Consider the following 20535-nt stretch of genomic DNA (forward strand, 5'->3'; position numbering starts at 1 on the left):
ATAAGCCAAAACGAGGGGTAGCTTGTGCCATTTCTTTGGAGAGGACTTGAACACAATGTTCTCCATGGTACTGGGCCTGTGGCCATCTCCCTTGTCTGCTGTTTTGTCCTGGGATCCAGGTAATGTCTGGAAGCCTTTGTTCCTCCTCTTTGTTGGATGAATATCATGAGACACTAGAAAATTGCATTTCTGAGTGCCGGGGGAGGAAGGAATGTTCTTGTAATGCTGATGTGAACTAAAAGGAGAGAGGATTATGTGATGTATGGTTATGTTGTGATCCTGCCGTTTCTTGTTTTGGTTTGGTTTTTAAATTGCCAATTAAGCACGCTAATATTGAAAATGCATGCCTTACTGTGTCTGCTTGAGAACAAAGGTTTTGACAGCTAGTAAAGATGTCTTGCAAATAATGCAGGCAGCTCTACCCTCAATGCTGAACTGCTTGCAAGCCTTTATGTATGCGAACAGCAGCATCCTAACCAGCATTTGTGATCTGCCTGGAAGTGAGATTTGATCACTGATGCTTTTGGATAGCTGTAGCGAATTAGTTCCCACTTGTGCTTGAGAGACCATTTTAGAGGTGTTCTGAACAGGTTTTCCCAATAATATTTCCATTGCTATATTTATAATTGAGTCTTGTTTTATTGAAAATGCAGCACTGGAAGAGGGCTGAGCTGCTCGTCTCTGTTCAGGGTGGTGCTATTGGTGGAGAATACAGACAACGTTAATCTGAACAATTCTGCGATTTATTCAGTGTAATGTCAGGACCCTGAGGTGTCTGGAAGGTGCTATTGTCTTGCTTAGTGATCCTTTTGGGAGGTTTATTGTCCCCATTTGTGGTGATATCAGTTAATGTACGCATGTTGGGATTAGATACAAAGGGTGATGGTGAGAAAAACATACCATTGCCTTTCCTTTGATGTAAAGGTGGCCCTGGAGAGGCAGAAATATTGGGGCATGATCCTGTATGTTGCTGCAAGCTCTGCTCTCTTGCTGAAGTCATTGGGAGGTGACAGTTTTTAGCACTGCCCTGGCCTGGGCCTTCAATAAGAAGTCAGTGCTGAGGACTAATGTACTCTGCCAAGCTGGGGCAGAAACAACTTGAAGCAGACTCTGTAATATATAATATTTAATGGTTTGATTATCTCAGTCCTGCTGACATGAGTCTGGAGGAATTTAACTGCTCCCACCTCTCAACAGCTGTTGTATTTCTCTAGAAAATGGCTTTCTTTTGTGATGGTTTCACAAAAGAGAATTTGGGGGAGAAAAGGGAGGAGAATATTCATACCAAAATAACCTTTGGAGCATAATGATTATACCTCTGCTGATGCATCTTTGTTGCATGCATTTCTGAGGATCCCCAGGAATGTTACCACCATCATGGCTTTATTATTGAAATGAACTTTTTCCCCACCACCACACACCCTTTCCACCTTGCAATAGAAAACACTGGATTTGATCATGCAGTGAAGCCAGAATGTGTTTTGGACTCTCTTGACTCTAGATTTTTCATGGATTCAGCCTTGAAACTTCACTGTAAGAACAAATTGAAGGGGAACATGAGATGTGAAGGATCAAAGCCTTGAGAATTTGCACTCTTCAGATATGCATAGTTTTGCTTCTTGACCTTTAGCTCAGGCTGCATTTAATTGGCGTGAAATGTAGAAGGTTTGTGTATAAAGTTCCTTTTGAGTTGGTAGCACTATGGGGGAGTGGGGAAGATACCAAGGAGAGACTATTGTCTTTACAGTTTAGATTAAAATTTTGTTTTCCAACATAAACTTGGGTTTGTTTCCCCCCCTCCTCCCCGCGCCCTTCGACCCTCATTTTTACCTCTCTTTGTCAGAGCTAAGCAAAGCTGTCTAAAATTTCTCATGTGATCTTGTGCCAGGGCAGAAATTTTTCTGGGAAGTCTTGAAGCAAATCGAATGAGACATTAGTGGGATTAATAAAAGATGAACGTAATTCACTTTTTAAGAGGGTTTTTTTTTTTAATTGTCCTATATCTCAAATGTCGTGGCTCACAAATGACATGCTCATTATGTCTCCCTCAGTGGTTGCATCTGTGCTAGCCAACTTGGCAGCATTAAGTCACCGCCAATGCAGCTTCACCACCAGTAGCAGAACGGGCTGCAAATCAAGATATACTGGGGCCTCTTAGGGGCCTCAGTAACTTGAATCCAATAGTAGTAGAGTGGAAGCTGCAGAGAGGACTGAACTATTATTTCCCACAGTGTAGCTTAGATAGCAGTGTGGTCATGAATCCCAAGACTGTCTCTGCTGTAGACCAGGGTGGCCAAAATTTTTTTGTCTTTCAGTCTGGCTCTTGGTCTGCCTCTATGGCTTTGTGGGAGGAGAGAGCTTCACAAGTGGCTCCTGCCCCTGGCAAAAGTCTCTCCACTCCTATTGGAGCAGAAAGATTGTGCTGGGGGCAGGGGTGGCACACAAAACTCCCCACTGCCCCCAGCTCAGAGAACCACATGGAACAGTGGGTTGGGGCTGTTGACAGGCAGGAATTCTTAGGTAAGCAACTCCCAACCAGGGCCTGCTTCTGCCTCTGCACCCCAACTCCCTTCCAGACCCTGCACCCCCCCCCCCAGACCAGAATCACTTATGCTCTCCTGGACCTGGCATCCATGTTCCCTGCCCCTGGTCACCACACAAACCCCCTGTACCTTTCTCCCCCCTACTTGCCAATTCACAACTCCCTCTCAGACCCTGCCCCTGCTCATACATCCCACCCCCAGGCCAGAAACCTCTTTGCACCCATACCACTTCTTGGACCATGCACCTGAATACCCCACCAAGGTCACAACCCACACGCCTGCTCAGACCCCACACCCTAGCTTGCATCCCAGACCCTGCATCCCCTCCATAGAAAAGTGTTGTCCTTGCCCACTTTACAAAATGCTCCCTCAAGGAAAAATTATTGCACGCTCCTGCTGTAGATGCTGCTAGCGGAGCAGCATGTGTCCACATCTTTGCTCTTGTAAATTAGGTCAGCGAGATGCTCTTTACCTTAGGCTAAATTTGGACACATGTAGATGAGTTATTGCTGCAGGCAAATGTTAAGAATCTTGCAGAGGTCATAAAAGTCCATGCCATCCATTCAGTACAGATGTGTGGCTCAACAGGACGGCCTCTGGGGATCTTTACTTGAAAAGAAGCAGTCCTGGGTTGGCCAGTACAAAAATTCTAACTCCTATAAGATGCTTTGGCCAGCCTTGAGCCTCGAGGCCAATAACCCACATGAACAGTTAGAACACTTGCCAAGACAAGTGATGAATTGGAAGACTGAGAATCCAGAGTTGGGTGCCTATTCTGGAACATGTGCTCTTGTCAAACACAGGCTGTGGAGCTCGAATAACTGCAGGAAATTCTGTGGCCTGTGTAATAGAGGAGGTCAGCAGGTATGAGCCAATGGTGCCCTCTGTATTAAGGTGTCACTGAACTACTTTACGGTATTTGTGGTACAGATCCTAAAACAAAGGAAACGTCCTGGTCAGCTGTCTGCCGAAGGCTCCAATTAACCAGAGATGCCTCTATAATCCCAAAGGGGGAAAACAACTTAATCAAACAAATGATTTCTAAAATAATAAAAACATCTGAAAGACAATAAGTACAATGTCCTTTGAAAATGGAAAGAATATAAATTTAGCAACACGGGCAGAGAAGTGGTGTGGTAGGTTTGTATAATCTGTGTCAAGCTAAAGGGTGGGGAAATACAGCTGAGTTTTGGATTTTGGCAAGCTTTCTGAGCTTGAAAAATTCTCTGCAAAAGGGCCTAGTTCTGGTTCTATTGACGTTCATTGCAAAACTCCCATTGATTTCAGTGGGAGCAAGACAGGTCCATCAGTGGCTGCTCCCAGGGCGCCCATTATTGCGTAATGCACCCGGTCCCTCACGGGTGGCTAGAACTTTTGTATGCAACAGATGTGATGAATGACTCTGTTGTGTGTACTGTGTGTGGTTTTGCTCTACCGTCGGTGTGTTTATTTACTAGACCAACTAATGACTTTGAAAGGGGCTAGACTGCCTTCTGTCCCTGTGCACACTATCACAAAAGCAAATTTCCATATTTGGAGGCAGCATTTAGGAAATTAGGCTTTCAAAATATGATGCAGTACAGCTGCCAATTTTTTTTTCCTTTCCTTCAAACCCATATCTTTGCTGTTTTAAAAGCTGCCATAGCGCCTGTTGCTAGTCAACCACTGCTATAATCAAGATACAGCATTAATGAAGACCTAGTCTCTGTGGCTAATGGAACACAAAAGCTGTGTGATATGGTGGCGTAAAGTGACTGGTTTCCAAGTCCTTTTGTACGTGTGGGGTGAAAAAAAAATCCCATGGCATTTGAATGCTTTACATTGCTAATGATTGGCTTAACGAAATAAACCTGTCTGGTACAGTGTTTTTTGTTTCTATATCCTGTGTCGTTTCCTGCGAGAGTAACTAACTAGTAACCCTTTCCAGCTGTATTTTGAGGCTGAGTGGTGGAAGAGGGAGGAAGAACTCAGAGGAGTGTGTTCCAGTGAACCAGCTTTGTATTGCAATTATTTTCGGGCAAAGCAAATGTTGCCTTCAACAGTAATTAGCTGTGGTTTAGAAAGGCAAGTTAATATTGACTTCCTGGCCCTCTTTTCTCTAGCAGCTTTTTGGGACCATCTGTGAGTATTGAAGTAATTTAAAAATTCCTTACTAACAGATTTACGTGGCATTGCTTGGGTCCTTACCTCAATTAAGGTTTTGTTTTATTTCTTTATTTTTGGAAGATAAAAGGAAAACATACGATCATTTAATCAAAGCATGCACCTTTCAGAAATAGTGTTTGCTTTTTTGAAGGTAAAAATGGACTGTTAAAATTTATCCATTTAATTTTTTAGTAAATTTTGTTAGAATGCGAATTCCATTGTAAATCCTTCCCCACCCCCCCATAAACTGTTGTGCTTTAACAAAAAGGGCTATAGTTAATTTGGTATCAAATAACATTTTCTTCTTGATTTCAAACCTTAAGCATTGATTTTTTTTTTTTTTTTTTTTTTTTTTTAAGCTGTGCCAAAACAGAACTATTTCAATTTTTTGTCCCTTTTCTGGAAGGTTTGTTGAGAAGCAGTCCTATTTCACATTCATCCCTTTTTCTGGCTCATCTTGGTTCAGTCTCTTTCAGCATTCACTGAGTTATGTCAGTCTTTGAGGACTGTACTTGATTTGGTGGTTCTGCCGCTTTTCTATTTTGGTTGTAACAAAAACAGTTCAATTCCAGGTATATCCTATTCTCCTGGCACAACCAAACCATTACATTGCTTGTAAGTTGTAAGCAGAAGCTGTATACTCAATATGGTAGTCTTGAGTCTTTGCGTTTAGAAAGAGGTCTTGATCAAACAGACATGCTTTCTAAAATGTATAGTAGATTAATGGATGTCGGTGGGGAAAAATGCAACAAAAGGCACAAGTTGTGTTCCTGCAAGGTGGATATTGGGCTCTTCCCAGTGAGCAGAAACTCGGTGCCAAGGAGACAGGCGAAGAGAAAAGGGCTCTCTTTAGAGCCTTTCTCATAGGACCAAACCAGATGCCTCAGAATTCCCTTGTGGCGTTAGAAGTAAATGGGTCAGGGGGAAGAATCAATTTTGTAGGTTTGGGAATCTTTGTCAATGAATACATAACCTTTGTACTGGAATTGAAGGGCTTAGCCTTGTTACTTGACTGGTTCAAATTTGCAGTGTGGATGCTTGTCCTCCAGTTCAGTGGTGTAACCTCTCTCTCTTCCCCCTCTTCCCCGCCCACTCTGCTCCAGCAGTTTTTCATGTAAAGTAGTTGTTCTTTCTGAAAATAATTTGCAGCCCTTGAGGGGGCCTTCCAAGGGACAGGTTTTACATAGAATATTTTTTTAAAATGTCGGGATGGTAATAGTGTGAGAGCAGGGGACTGGACTCAACAACCTCTCAAGTTCCCTTCCAGTTCTACACAATGTATATATTTTTAATTCATTTAGTCATTGCTACCCATCTTTTCTTTCTCGCGCTCTCAAGAAAATGTGAGTCGGTAACCCCGGTAACTCTTCTTTTTTACCCCTAACCCCAACATTTGCTCCACAGACTAGTGGTAGTCCATGATATCAGAATGGTGTTTTCCTGTGTGTCTCTGATGTATCATTTGCCGTCAATGAACCTGACACTGTTGCTTGAACCTCTTGTTCTCAGGCCTCATTTACAAAGCCTCAGGGATGAGGGAAAACTGAGCAATTAGCTACAGTACTATAACTTCAAGCCCTGTAGATGGGAAACAGTGATGTTTCTAAATCTTGGAAGTCTGACTGTAGTGGAAGAACAGTACTTGGTCCTGAAAATCTTTGTTTGTCTGACTAACTTGTCCCTTCCTGATAGCAGAATTTCTGCAGTGGCTAAAAGCTCTTGCAAGGTCCTGGCTTCAGCAGCAGAACAGCACAAAGGCCACATTGAGAATAGCTGCTGGGGAAACCCTCTTAGCTTGCCTGTTCTATAAATGCAGTTCTTTCTCCCTGAAAAGCCCTGACATCAGCTCTTGGAAAAATCCAAACGCTTGTGTCATGGAACAGAGTTGAGGCACTTGGCTGGTGTGGTACTGCATGGCTGAACTGTGGATGAAACTTCACTAGATGCTCTTCCCCCCTCCCTGACCTGTGCTGCTCTGAGAAACATTAACCCACACGTTGGAAGGCTGCCGGGAGAGAAGAGACAAAGAGCAGCTGCAAAATTACATTCGGTTATCAGTATTGTCTGGACGCCCACCCCGCCACTAGCCCCTTGCTCCTTCTCCAATTGTTATGCACCTTTTTCAGAGCTGAATGCGCTTATCTTCGCTTACTTGCTGAAGCTGGCAAAAGAGATCCCACTGTACCTCCCACATAGTACCTTGTGTGGAAACCAAATAATTTTCTTGACGTTCTTGAAGATGACTGATCCCTCCTCTTAATTCTGTCATGTTTTCTTTTTGCCTGTTCCATTTCCCCCTTTTTGCTCCCCCAGTTGCTTGGCAGCTGCAGAGATAAAGCTTGCCAAGGTCTGTGGCACTGCTGCACAGCAGTGAACGTTTTTCCCACCTCCAGCATGTGCCAGTTTAACCACTTTCCCAAAGCTGCCTGCACCAGTTTTTTAAGTTGCAGAAGTTCTGTGGCTAATTATTGGGAGACTGGGCTCTCTGTAGTTGTAGGGTGCTTTTGCTAGTACTTGTTTTGAGACTGTTCCCTGGGGTGTCCCAGCCTTTTGAGAATCTCTTCTTTTGATAGTCATGTAGCTTTCAAGGCTCAGAGGAAGGCATATTTTATTGCCATTAACTTTTCACTTATTTCACTTATTTAATTCCTGTGTGTTTTTGCTGCCGCCAGGCTAATAACCCACATTAAGAGGTCCTTTCAGGAAAGCTATCGCTGCATTTCCATAGTTTCCCCATAACTACAATAGTGAAGTGCTTTTTTGAAACTTATAAGAAAATGCATAGACTGTCTCCACCAGCATAACATTAGAAGATCACGGCAGCAACCCCAAGAACATTAATACATTAAAGCAAAACACAGTGGAATTGAAAATTAAAAATATTAAGCTCCAAATTTTGAAGATCATTACTGGCTTTATAGGTGAGGAAAACTCTGATTGGAGTCAAATGGGATCATGTGAAGGGAAGAGGATCATGTGGACTCAGCATGAGGGAACCGAGTTTCAGCTGCTTTCCAGCCTTCTTCAGTCATTAGTTTGCTCTGTTCCTGCAGGGAAGGCGGGGATTAGATCCATTTGCAGAACGGCCAGTATTCTAAAGCTAATAATGCCATGAGCAATTCTTCCATGAGTCATTCTGTCAGCTGTGGCTGCTGCCCTGGTCTCCTACTAAAATAACATGGATGTTTTTCTTTAACAGCCAGTTCAGTTTCCCTCCCCCTTGCTATAAGTGCATCAGATCTCTCTATGGCTACAAGTGGTCTCAGAAATTTATACCACTTGGCCACACTATCTAGTTCAGTTTCTTCTCTGTAGCCTTAATTTGAAACCCTTTTCCTCCAGGGCTCTCAGAGTTTGTTCAGGAGAAGACTTCATGGTTCCCACAGCTGTAAGCACAGCACAGCGCAGCATTTTTCAGATGGTGGGAAAGGGGATGCTGCGTGAGGCGACAGCTCTTAGAATGGGTGAATTGTAAGCCATATATGGCATCTGCACTGGGTCAGTGGTGTCTCCTGAAAGTAACCTAGATAAGCTGATATGGTCACGGTAGGGGCCTGGGGGGAGCACAGTGAAATGCCATATTTCTCTCTGCATTTTCTCTTGGTTTCTAATAGCTGACTGCTTGCCACGTCTGTTTCTGTCTGTCCTCCTGTCATTTGCTATCTCATCAGTTCTTCTGTTCAGCCGTCCCTCCTGTAGAGAGCATGTTCGCACCATTTTGTTGCGATAGAGGACTGCCTTTAGCTGTATGTTAAGGTCCTAAAGATGCTGTTGTAGTTTGGGTCACGTGGGCACTATGCTAGAAGATCCTTCTCAGGGCTTTGAAAATGCAGCAAGAAAATGCCTTCTGAGAGTGTGTGCATGCATGTAAAAATGTGAGAGGAGCAAAAATCCTTCCCCCCGCATGGAGATGTGTTCTTAAAAATTACTGTTAAATGGTATCAGTCTTTCATATTTGTAGCTCAAAGACTCCAGTTCACATATGCTCAGTGTACAAGTAAAACATAGTCTTTTCTGACCACCAGCACTGGAAACTTGATCCTGGGGGTCTGCAAGTCAAATTTGAAGTGTGTGCCTGAAGATACACAAGCGGCGCAAACTGTTTAGTAGTCTGGCATGAGTAGTGCGAGAATAGAATTTTAGTCCAGCTGTAGAATCTTAGTTACTGCCTCTGCTGGTGCAGGCATGAGTCAGAACAGAATCCCGCTCCCTCTTTGTGATGCAGTTGCTCTGCAGGATTGAATGGAGTAGAAAGTACTAAAACCTTAAGTGGTAGTGGTCAAGTCAGCAGATGCTTCTCCTGACTATTTACTGAGATCCCATTATTGACTAATAATACCCAGTGATAAACTGCTGTTGGGTAACAAGGTGCTATTTTAAATAGCCTCTTTTCAGAGCAAAACAACTCCTGAAGTTTTTTTTTTTTTTTCCATTTTTCTCTTTCCACACTTACTCTTGAGAAGAGGAAGAATCATAAAACCATCTTAAACTTTCATGGTAAAAGCTCTGCAAAAAGCAGCCTCTTTTTTTTCTAAATGACTCTTGTTAAGTAACTGGGCTACTTGTAATGCAACTGTTCCTCTCCTAATTAAAGATTAATTCTGTCAAGCAAGCACTTTTTGCTCTTGCTAGTTGAGCAGATTTCATGCTATAAATTACTCATACAAGCACAAGCTGTAACAACTCTGATGGCAATCTTGCAAACAAGAACTTCTGTGCAAGCTTAACTTTTAAGCAGGCAAGTAGGCCAAGAGAAGTAAGTGTGACTAAAGTTAAACAAATGCATAAGTGTTTCTAAGTTTGGGGCGCAAGTTGGAATCAAAATATTGTTCTTGGAGTTTTGGAAAAACCAGGTACTAAAATCTTGCTAAAATCAAACAGGAATAAAACCCAACGTGATTCTCTGAACAATGTGCTATTTATGGCCCAATATATTTTGAACCTTCAGGGCTCGAATGGAATGCCTTGTACTGTTGGAAAGTTGGGAATCCTTCCTAGGCCTGATGTGTTTTGACACACACACAATCTTAAAACTATTATTTTTCTCTTGGCTTAGGTGGTGGTTTTTAGGTACTGGTCCAGCACTGGGTGTGTGAGAGAGAGAAACTTAGGTGCAGCATAATGTTCAGTCTCTGATATTACAGGCTGTGTGTACTTTTGTTCAATTTGCTATTTACTTAATTTTATTTTCCTTAACATGCTTATGATAGAAAGACATACTTTTAATAGTTGACAAATTAAGTCATATAATTCAAGTGATTTAAACATCTTGATATAGTTCTTAATCACTTCTGGTATTTGGGAGTTGAGAGAGCAGAAGAACGCGTTTGAAAATGTGCTGATGTGCAGCAGCCCATCAGACAAAATGTACACAAGGGTTTTTTGTCAGTCAGAGTTGAAGCTGAATCTTCAGCTGTTCAGGCTCAATGTCAAGGCTAATGTTTTCAACGGTAAGTGAAATACACTGTCTCAGAGGGTAGCCATGTTAATCTGTAGATTCACATGTATTTTAGTCTGTGGATTCACCTTGGAGACTGTTAGTCTCCAAGATGCAATGGGACCGCTTGTTTGTGAAATATTCTGTTATTTGGGCAGAAGGAGGTCAGCTCAAGGTGCGCTCTCAGCACTGTCTCTTCACAACTTTTTGGCTTTTGTAGCGGGAAGTACGAACATCAGCAAGTGTTCACACCCTTAACTCATTTGCCATTTGAATACCCGCGTGCTTTGATGGGCCTCTAGCAGAGAAATAAAGCAACATTAATCCCTTTTGAAAGTGCTTTATCTATGTCTCTGTTTTGCACCATTTACTCCCTGTTTTCCTGAAAAAGAAGTCTTTCTGATGCTTCCTGGTGCATGCTTGTGCTCTGAGGCACCTTCAGGGTATTCCAGATCTAACTATGTCACATGGCAGCGTCGTTCTGGAATCTCTCTCGATGTACTTCTGAAAATGTCATATGTCAGACTAGTTCTTATACTGTGCCTATTACCGTAATAAAGAAGTGACTTAGTATTTAAGCATGGAAAGATATCTTCGGTAAACCAGAAGTGCTCAGAGGTATTCAGTGGAAGCATGCTGGAAGAGGAGAAACTTAACCTGTGCTTCATGCACATCAGTCAGATTTAACGTATGTCTTAAGCCACAGATCTTTCCTATCACTTAAATTTTGCGGCTCTGTAGCACAGTGGTTTGGAACTACTTGAGGCCTCATTCAGAGTTGTCGTTCAAGGGAAATTATCCCTGGCTCAGACGCTAACATACAGCTGAGGAAAGACACCAGAGGTTTGTGTAGACACTTCTGAAGTAAAATTCAGTTGTTCAAGGCAGAAATGCAGTGGCTGGGGAAAAATGCAGAGGAAAGGACCTTGAGGGCTCCTGTTTCTTCCTGCATTTGCAATGAACTTGCTGGATACTCCTCAGGCTTGTGAGAGACTTCACTGTGATCACGACCTGCAGCCTGCCCTGTTTCCTTTTCCTCCCTCTCCCCTTGTTCCCCTCCCTTTGGGGCGGGGGGGGGGGGGGGAATCCTCAGGAAATTGGCTTGCCTCCAACGGCTGGGGAGCTTCCGGGAATCTATCCCAGAATCCTTCTGGAACAGTGCATCCCTTCATGCATGTGGCATTGTTCTGCAGAGTGGTGTTTTCATGAGGGAAAGACAGAGGCTAAAGGTGATAAACACTGCGTGTGCGCGATTTCGGGATAGGTTTCTTTGCCACAGACTTCAGTACTAATCTGCTTTCTTCTCTGGCAGCAGTTATGCCAGGATGAGCAGGCCCATTGTACGGGCTGGATTATACTCGCTTGTCATACAGTAATCCTTTGAGGCTTGGACCCTGCCTGATACAACAAGGTGCTTAAACACATGCCTTTAAGCACATCAGCTGTTCTGTTCACCTCAATGGCACTGTTTATGTGCTGGTGGTTAAGCTTCTGCTTAAGAACTTTAATGAAAAAAGGGCCTTAATTTAGTTACAGGAAAACCTTGACGTTTATAAGCATATATTCTTTCACAAAAAAATTGTAGTGTAACACTTTTTACCTTACTAAAACTTAATATACTTTCCCCACTTATGCTGTGAGATGGGGCGCAGAGAAGTTTCAAAAAACAAACAGTGAGCAAAAGAGTTAGTTCTTGCAGTAAAGTCTTTCATATCTGGCATTCTATCATGCAGAACTCTCAGATAACTGGTATTTTAACCACAGGTGAATTTTAGTTGTTTTCTGTAAATACAGACAAGTACAACCCAGTATAAGTTAACAGTGTACAATACAACTGGTGTTGCTAACTAAAGTACTCTGCATACATTGCTTCTTAATATCTTGTTTTTTCTTTAGTGTTTTGCATTGCTAGGTATACATCTCTATTGACCAGAATATCTGCAGCCTCCCAGGGATGCCGGATATGAAAGAGTTTACTGTACTTTGGTTTGTAATCCTGTTTCATTGCCCAGCTATGCCAGTGTGTGAGGTTGCCATGTTTTGTGTTAAAAATACTGTGGAGGAAAGCTTAAATTTTCTTAGTTTTTAACATTTATGTTGAGTAGTAGGTTTTAGAAAACACATGACAAAATGTAGATTTGGGTGCCTCGTCTACGAAATGCCACTCCAATATTAGCCATACCCTGTGACGCTGTAACTTTGTGCAAGAGACATTATTATTGCAGCTGGCTTTGGGAGGTTAATGACTTGCCCATCCTGCTCTGGAGAACCCTGCTGTATATCTCACACAACTAACAGGTCAGACCCTTGGTTATTGCATATCACGCGGTGATTGAATCTGAAGGACAGAGTTAGATTTAACTGCCTGAAATGCCTTTGCCTTTCTCCTGCACTGGGGGTCAGGGCTGTCTCCCTGATTATACACCTCTAGTTCGATAGCAGCCAGTACAGGATTGCGTGAAGACTGAGAATAGGCGGTTGAACTTGCTGTCTGGCTGGAGCAGAGTGGGGAGATAAATGCTGGGCTGGGTGAGCATTTCTGATATGAGCCTTTCAGCCAGGACAATTTTAATTACGGTATCTCCTGAACTTTTGTGGAAGAAAAAGGCCGATCTGCACAGCTTCTTGTTTGGATTTGTTGCTGTATTTACAGCCAGAGTGTTTTGACTTGATGAGTGTGTATCTTTTTAATGGGAGACATGCTCCTTTCGTGAGATGTCATCACTTTCATTTTCTTCTGCCTCCACACTTTTGTGGGAAAAGGATTTGTTTATAGCTGCGTGCTTGAGTAGGGGATTGGCACAGGTGATGAGCATTTTGTGTGCGTATACCTTTGTGTCTTCCTTTTATCTGATGAGAGGGGGTGATAAACTCAGATTGAATTTAAAGTAATTGTGGTGACATCACAGAGATGCTGTTGGTACTGGGCAGAAAGTTGAGTCGGTTTATCCTTGGGAAGCAGAATTTTCCACGTAAAGTTTAGTGTCTACACTAGCCCAAAACTTCAAAATGGCCATGTAAATGGCCATTTCGAAGCTTACTAAAGAAGTTTACATATTCAGCGCATGATTAGAATGCCGGCAGCTGCGACACTTCGAAATTGGCACAGCTCGCCCAGATGGGGCTCCTTTTCAAAAGGACCCCAGCAACTTTGAAATCCCCTTATTTCTAACAGCAGATAGGGTTAGGAATAGTGTAGTCTTGTAAACAATAATCACTCGTATGCATGTTCTTCTCTGTTGGTCCAGAAGAACGTTTGTGAAAGGAAGTTGATTGTGCGTGTGGCTCAGTCAGATGGGCTCATGGTTCATCTTGTTTATTGAATCTGAGGTTAGAAATGCTAGCCTCAGGATGGGACTGCTTTAATAAAATGCCTCTCCTTTTCTTAAGCGCACCCTTTCATTGGGAGATGAGCAGATTTTATCATTAAAGGAGCATGATACAGTTAAAATCTCGTAGATAAAAGTAAATCATTTAAGCACTGCATTTCAATTTTTATTGTATTACAAATTCCTCCTTTGATTTAGTCTTTTCTTCTGTTGCTGTGTGACGAACCTAGACAAACAGGAAAAACTAACTCTGAGTTAAGCGTTGTTGAATGTGCAAAGAAAACGGGATGGGGGAAGGAAGAGGTGAAAATATTTCGCTCTCATCTTTCATTTTATGGTTCCCTTAAGGTTACGAGTACCAATAGGAAAAACAACACAGGACAAAATGACCTCAAATTATCTACGTCCATTTTATTGTATTACTTATGTCTGTACTGCTGTCCAGATGTGAATCTAAGAGCACTTGACACACCGTAATGAAGTTAGTTTCCGAAAACTGCCGGGGGTTCAGAAAGTGGCAGGTATGCAAGGTGAGGTACGTGGAAGTTAAAATACAGGCAAAAGGTCACATAAGGGTCAGTGGCAGTTTTAGGAACAGAATCTGTAGGTCTCATGGTGGCTTTATCTAGTTGCCTAAATAGATGACTTCCACTCTTGTTTCTCCTTTGAGAGAGGATGATCTTCGAGGTATGTTGATAAGAACAAGGATGTGGGGCAGTGTTCCCTGTAAGCTGGGTGCTTGTACAGCCACTCAGGAGGGATTCATATTCTGCCCAGATGATTAATAGAATGCCTTCAGCTGTTGTTCTTTCCTCTAAGGGAGGTATGCATATACTTGCTTCAGTTCACATAAAAATAATTTTCCCTCACGTGGATGGGAAATATTAGAGAGCGTTGGTCTGGAGCACTGGATTCATGGGGTTTTAACTCCGATCTGCCATGAGACCTTGGGTAAATATAACCAACTGTTTTTGGTTCAGTGACCCAATTATAAAATGAGGCTGTCGGTGGCCCAAAAAGGGAGTTATCCTGTTCAATTAGGAAGGTGAAGGACTTGAAGATGTTCTTCTGAAAGTCATTACAGAAGTACAAAATGTCTTCATTAACAATGGTATTAAGAAACAAAATATGTTTCAACTACCCTATTTTTTTCTTTTTATTTCAGGTTTCCTCTAAAAAAACCAACAAGGTAAGATAATGGGGTTTGGTTGCCTACCTGTTACAAGCTTCAAGGTAGCATTTTTGCTCTTTTTAACTTTTAAGCATATTGGGGAAACATCGCCGTAGCTCTCTGAAGTACATGAAAAAGCACAGATTGATTTGTGTTGCGCAGAAGGTCAGACTAGATGGTCACGCAGGTCCCTTCTGGCCTTGGAATCTGTGAAAGGGAGAACTTCTGACACTTACGGTGCAGGGTGTACTGTTGCCAGTTGAAGTTTCTTTAGCATTTTCACAATGTACCTTAACTCAATTTATCTGAGATTTGAGATGATCGTAGACAGTGACTTTAGGTTGGTGGCATGAAGTCTTTCTTTTTTTTTGGTTTTAAATCTTTTTCTTTCTCTGTTTTAAAATGAAGCTTTTAGGCAGGGTTGGGACAACTGGTGACTCTTGTCTCTTTGCAAATTCTCAATCGCTTTCTTTTTAAGAACTGAAATTTGGCAAGTTATTGCATCACCAGTTAGTTAGCATAATTCCTTTTAAATGCAATATTAATCTGAGGGAGACTTTCTTCTTCCCTTCAGCATTTGGTGTCTATCTTGGACTGTTAAATATTTTTGTTTTGGTATTTTTTGGTTGGTTGGTTATTGAGGCTGTTGGTTTATGGTGACAACTGACACGCCTCTCGTGAAGTAATCCCAAATCCATTGCTTTTGTTTGATAATAGGCATGGCAGCATTCTGAGCCGAGAGACTCCAGCTGACAAGAAACAGAAGGTTGAACGCTGCAGTAGTGCACACGACTTTGATCCAACAGGTAAAGTCTTCAGAACAACTCAGATGAGAGTGCAAGTTTTAGAAGTCATTGGCGGTTGGAGTAAATAAACTCCTTAGTGTTCGGGAGCTATTGTTCTGTGTGGTGTGGCAGTAAAGCTTTCCAATATACCTAGCCATGGCAGCAGACTGAATTTGGCATGATTTTTTTTTTGCGCAAGGTGGCTTTCACCTGCTCAACAATACATCTGAGCTGGTAACCACAGTAAATGGCCTAAATTGCTTCTTATTTTTGAGAAGTAAAATAAATAGCTCAGAAATAAATATTTTAACTTGTGGCTGTCCTGATTTGGAGGAGAGGAGGACGTGTAAGTCATGTAGTTGCAGCAGCAACTGACTTTGACTTCCTCTGAATTTTGAACAATCCTCACAACCTGAAGTATGAAGCTGTATCTTAAGCATTTACATTTTTAAGTAACACTTCATGTTGATGGATATGGTGTCCATTTTTTCATTTTCCTCCTCCTTCTATGCCCTTGTGTGGGATCTGGACACTCTGTCAGCTTCAGAGTTTAATGCTGTCTTGAGCACTGGACTGCATGCAAAGATTGTTTCCTCTCCCACTAAACCACTAACCTAGTGACTGTTGTGCGCTCATAAAACTGTCTGCCAGGCTCTTGCATTTAAGCTTGCTGGCCTCATGCAGTGTGGGTTTGTCATGTTTTGTGCTCTCTAGTCCAGCTGTTCCTTGGGGACTGTGCAACAGGTGAGATTCGAGTATATGGAGTTTTGTCATCTGGGACGTGAAGGACATGTTCTTGCAGAGAATGGATCAAACTGATTGCAACCCATGATGATGTTATTTCTGCTGCTACCTGCAGGGTTTCTTGCCAGTGTGCAGGAAAAATACATTTAAAATGGGCTTCCAAAATGCACTCTTACAGGGTTAGGGAGAATTGAATGAGTATCTTTAGCCTCTGTAGAGATAGACAAAAGTAAAATATTTTGACTTGGGTTTAGAGGGAGAAGGTCACAGAATTTCGAATTTCAGGTTTAGAATTTGGTTGCCTGGAAAGCAAAGCAGATGATCCCGGGACTTTGGAATCCCATTACCCATTGTGTTGATTTTTGAGGGTTCTTGGTTTACCCTAGCATGAAGTCTAGTCTGGTAGGTAGAATCTCTTCTAGCTTCCATAACACTTTTGCCTCTCTGAAGAGGGTTCAAAGCATTGTCCATTTGTTTGTGGTGAATAGCTTGGGGTCTGTACACTCTCAAAACATTTACCGAGAGAAGCTTCTCTAATTCACTTGTTGGCATCGACGAGAGCTTGGTTTATTGCACTTTGTCTTCTTTGATAGAGCCAAACACTGTGGGTTACTTGTGTTTTTCACACGTGCATTATTCACACTTGTTGCAAGTGTTATCACCTGTGTGGTGTTCATACCCTATTTGTGTTTTGCATGATTTAATCTGATCATGGAAATCATTCCTTTTTTTTTTTTCCCCCTTGAATTTTTTTCTCATGTTTGTTCTCTACGTTTTCTATATCTCTTTCTCCTTCTCTCCTGCTCTTGTGCAGATAGCTCCTCCAAGAAGACAAAGTCTAGCTCGGAGGAGGGTAGATCGGAGACATATGGTAAGCTGAAGTAGCTGCTGCAGTCTTGCATCTTTCCTGTCTGCTCTATGCTCTCTGCCTGTGCACTGAAGGCCCTTTATTTTGCTCTGCATGGCTTGCTTTGCAGCAAGGAGAGGGAAGCTGGGTTTTTAATGTGGTTGAGCTGTAAGCGTGTAATTGCTGGATACTAACCCATATGCAGGAAGCTTAGAGTGTCTTCCGTATTATTTTGACTTAATACCAGACAGAGAGATTCCAGCAAGTTTTCCTATCACCAGACCTTTATGGCAGTGTGTCAACATGCTTAAGTCAAAGTGGACTCTACAGCTTTTGGTGCTGCTAGTGAACTGTCCACATCTTGTTTTAACCAGGAAAGTTAAGCTGGCTGGGTTAGCAGGGCTTTGTTCTATTTTTGTTTGACTGTTTCCATTTTATAAAATCAAGAAACTGTGTTCCATATAATCCCTTTGCGAGATGGGCAGGATATTTAGAGAGAGACAGAGAAAGTCAAAAGGGCAAACACCTTCATTTTATTTTGGTGAGTGAGAACATTGACTCCATTTTCTTCATCCTGGTAAGCTTGCTTCCCTTGAACTCCCAACTTGGTGCACTTTGCTGTTCTGTGAGTCTTCTGGCCAGTGTAAATGAGCACATAACTGGTTCTGTCAGCTCACGTCGTCTTATTTCCCGGTTCGCCCTCATGGATGTGCCACAACGACAAGTCTCTTTCAAGGAAGACCATGTACCACATACCCCATGTTTGCTCATCTTCCCTTGTAGCTTTGATCCAGAGTGCTTCTCTTTCAACTATGGTCCTCTGCCCAAACCCCACAGAGTATGATTATGGCTTGCTGTTGCATTAGCACATCTATAGGGATGGTAGATGATCAATCTGTCATTGACCTGGCTGAATTTGTGCAGTGGACAGTCACTGATTCTAGCAAGTGGACCAGCCTTTGGATTCTGTACACTTCCAAGTGAGCTGCAAGTGGGAAGAAACCAGGCACTGTGTGTCTAGTTCTGAGCCTCTGGGGAATATTTCTCGTGCAGACTCCCTACCTAAAACCCTTCCTCGAGGCTTGGCATTCAGTGGTGCAATTGCCCTAGTCCCCAGACCACTACCCAGAGGTTGCAAACCTCAGAGTGCCTTATACATGTTTCCTGAATGTTCCCCTCTGGTGGCTGTTCTGATTTGTAGTTGGGCTCTTCAGGGGACATATGATAGGTGGAGTAAGGAGCACAGTTTTTTCTTAAACAATGCTCGGCACGAGAGTTACAGATTCCTGCCAAACAAAAGCCAGAATGAATGAAATCCCTCCCACACCTACCCAAAAAGTCCTTGGGGAAAGACATGCTGCGCCTGCCTCCGTTCCTTCCTTTCTCCTGTTCCCGGAAAGGGTTTGACTCCTTTGCTTAGAGCGTGCATCACTTTTAAAAGCCATCTGACAACTCTTCAGTTCTTCCACTGAGGATTTTCCATGTTCTGACCCCTCACCCCTTCAGTAAGAGGTAGCTGTGTCAGGGGCTCTGCCAGTAGCAATCCCAGTCCTGTCAGGATAGAACCGTGCAGTGCGAAAGACCCTGCGGTCTGTTTCTACTGTAAAAATGGGGATTCTGGTACTTAAACAGCTAAAACACTCAATATTTCACAAAACAAACTTATTCCCTAGGTTGCCACACCACTGTGCAGCTGGAAGCTGATGTTGGGCCAAGCCTGTCCTGATGTAGTGGAGGAAAGAGCAGGGAAACTATGTGCCTGAAGGCCCAACTTGAGCATTTTAGATTGTTTTTTTGTTTGTTTGTTTGTTTGTTTGTTTGAGCTGACAAAGCGAAATTGTAAAACCCTTGACCAATTCCTAGCTAGCCAGTGCTGCTTCATAGTGAATGCTAGCTAGTTAGTGACCCAGCAGCCATGCTGACTTCATCCAAACACTTCGACCCTTCACTATATCTTCTGTCTTAAGCTGCATAACTGTCACATAGTCAGACCATTCCATTAGTTACAGGAAATGTTTGCTATGCCTAGTGGAATGTGTGCATGTTTATACTACTTGCTCACTCTGTACAGTGTCCTGGCTTTTCATGTGTTCATAGGGAAAGATGACTTCCTAACTTAATCCTTTACTTCCTCCCAAATTTCCTGCAGCTGCTCTGTCAGGAGCTAGAACAGTCTCCAATCCTCCTTTCTTTCCAGCGCACTCTTGCTGTGTTGGACATGACCTTACCTTCTTGCCCTCGGGACTCTACTTTCCCTAGCCCTGTGGCATATGTGGAGAAACTTTGGATGGAACCAAATTTTAAAAAGTCTACAAGCAGAAATACTGAACTTTTTTTTGCTAGTAACAGATATTAATGCTGTCTCTGGCTTGCCATTGTATGCTTAGTCAGAGAGATCACTTGGGGGCAACAGAAAAATGAGACATCTGATTATATATGGGTGGTGTTTTTGTGGCTTTGTATGAAGGAGAAATAAACCAAGGGTCCTTGGAAAAACTATTTTTGGTGTCTTGATGAATGAGGCAGGCAACACATTTCTCAGGACCAGAAGTGCACAGTGAATAGAGCTATTTTAAAATGTGTGACTTTTCTCCTTCATGAATCCAACTACCTTTCCCTTGTCTGTTTACCCAGAAAACCTGTGAATATGACAAAGATTCCCAGTGTGGTCTGAGAGTGGTAACACAGTGCTGTCGAGTGCTGTTAGAGTGCAGCTGAATCTTTTGGTGCATCTTCTATGTCTCTTTCACGTAGAGTAATTTTAGTCATGTAAATCACTTTGGTAAATTTCTCATCAGGTCCTTGGGCTTAATGCCAGTTAACTTACCCAATTTTTCAGTTAGTTTGTAGCAAATAGTTTTTAGCATCTTGGGAATTTTTTAATGTCTTCCTATTCCTTCCCCCCCCCCCCCGTCGCACCCAATAGCTTTCCTTTTACGTGTAATGCCATGGATATTTTTGCTCCATAAGGCAGGCTAGAACCATTGAGTATATATTTCCCTGTTCCCATTCTTAAAATGCGAAGGCTGTTGAATTTCATTTTCTGTTGAAAATTGAGTTTTTAACCTTGTTACCACCCTGATGAAGCCCTACAGGACAGTTCTTTCTTTGCTCTTCCTATCTTGTTCCTTTAGTCCTTCCCGTCACTTGTTCTATGCTCTACAGGTTGTTGTGTAATGCTTGTCGTCATACTATCTGACCCCCTTCCAGTAGTATGTTAACCCAAGTGACTACATATGTGTCACATCTTGTGTGTTCATTTATCCTATCCACAAGAGACAGGGAGGTGGAGTGTCTTATGTATGTACTGCCAAAACAATTTTTAAAAAGACAGCTGTACCTTCCACTCTGTTTTTATTTGAGAAGGCAAGGCCAAACAAATGCACCTTGCACCTGGAATGTAAAATAGCAAGATGTGGGGGGTGCTCTTGAGACAGGTTCCCTGTTTCTTGCACACACAAGCTTTATTCTTTTGCTAAAGAGCTCAGTTGTATCAGAGAATTGTCTTCCAAGGTCTTTGTCCCAAAGCTTGAG

General features: G+C 42.5%; 1 protein-coding gene across 4 annotated transcripts in view; it reads left to right on the forward strand.

Moving 5' to 3' along the window:
* ARHGEF12 (Rho guanine nucleotide exchange factor 12) overlaps positions 1 to 20535 on the forward strand; it is a 101771-nt gene that overhangs the window by 25957 nt on the left and 55279 nt on the right. For 3 of the 4 annotated variants that reach the window (XR_012642558.1, XM_074977211.1, XM_074977209.1), the window contains exons 2-4: positions 14620 to 14643; positions 15343 to 15431; positions 16969 to 17025. Coding sequence is in view for 3 of the 4 variants with exons in the window: in XM_074977211.1 (XP_074833312.1) it covers positions 14620 to 14643; positions 15343 to 15431; positions 16969 to 17025 (170 nt within the window). In the remaining variant the exon portion in view is untranslated. The remainder of the gene's footprint in view (positions 1 to 14619; positions 14644 to 15342; positions 15432 to 16968; positions 17026 to 20535) is intronic. The other variant, XM_074977212.1, reaches the window with a different exon arrangement.

The sequence above is a fragment of the Carettochelys insculpta genome, chromosome 25 (genome assembly GCF_033958435.1).
Source record: "Carettochelys insculpta isolate YL-2023 chromosome 25, ASM3395843v1, whole genome shotgun sequence".
Lineage (NCBI taxonomy): Eukaryota > Metazoa > Chordata > Testudines > Carettochelyidae > Carettochelys > Carettochelys insculpta.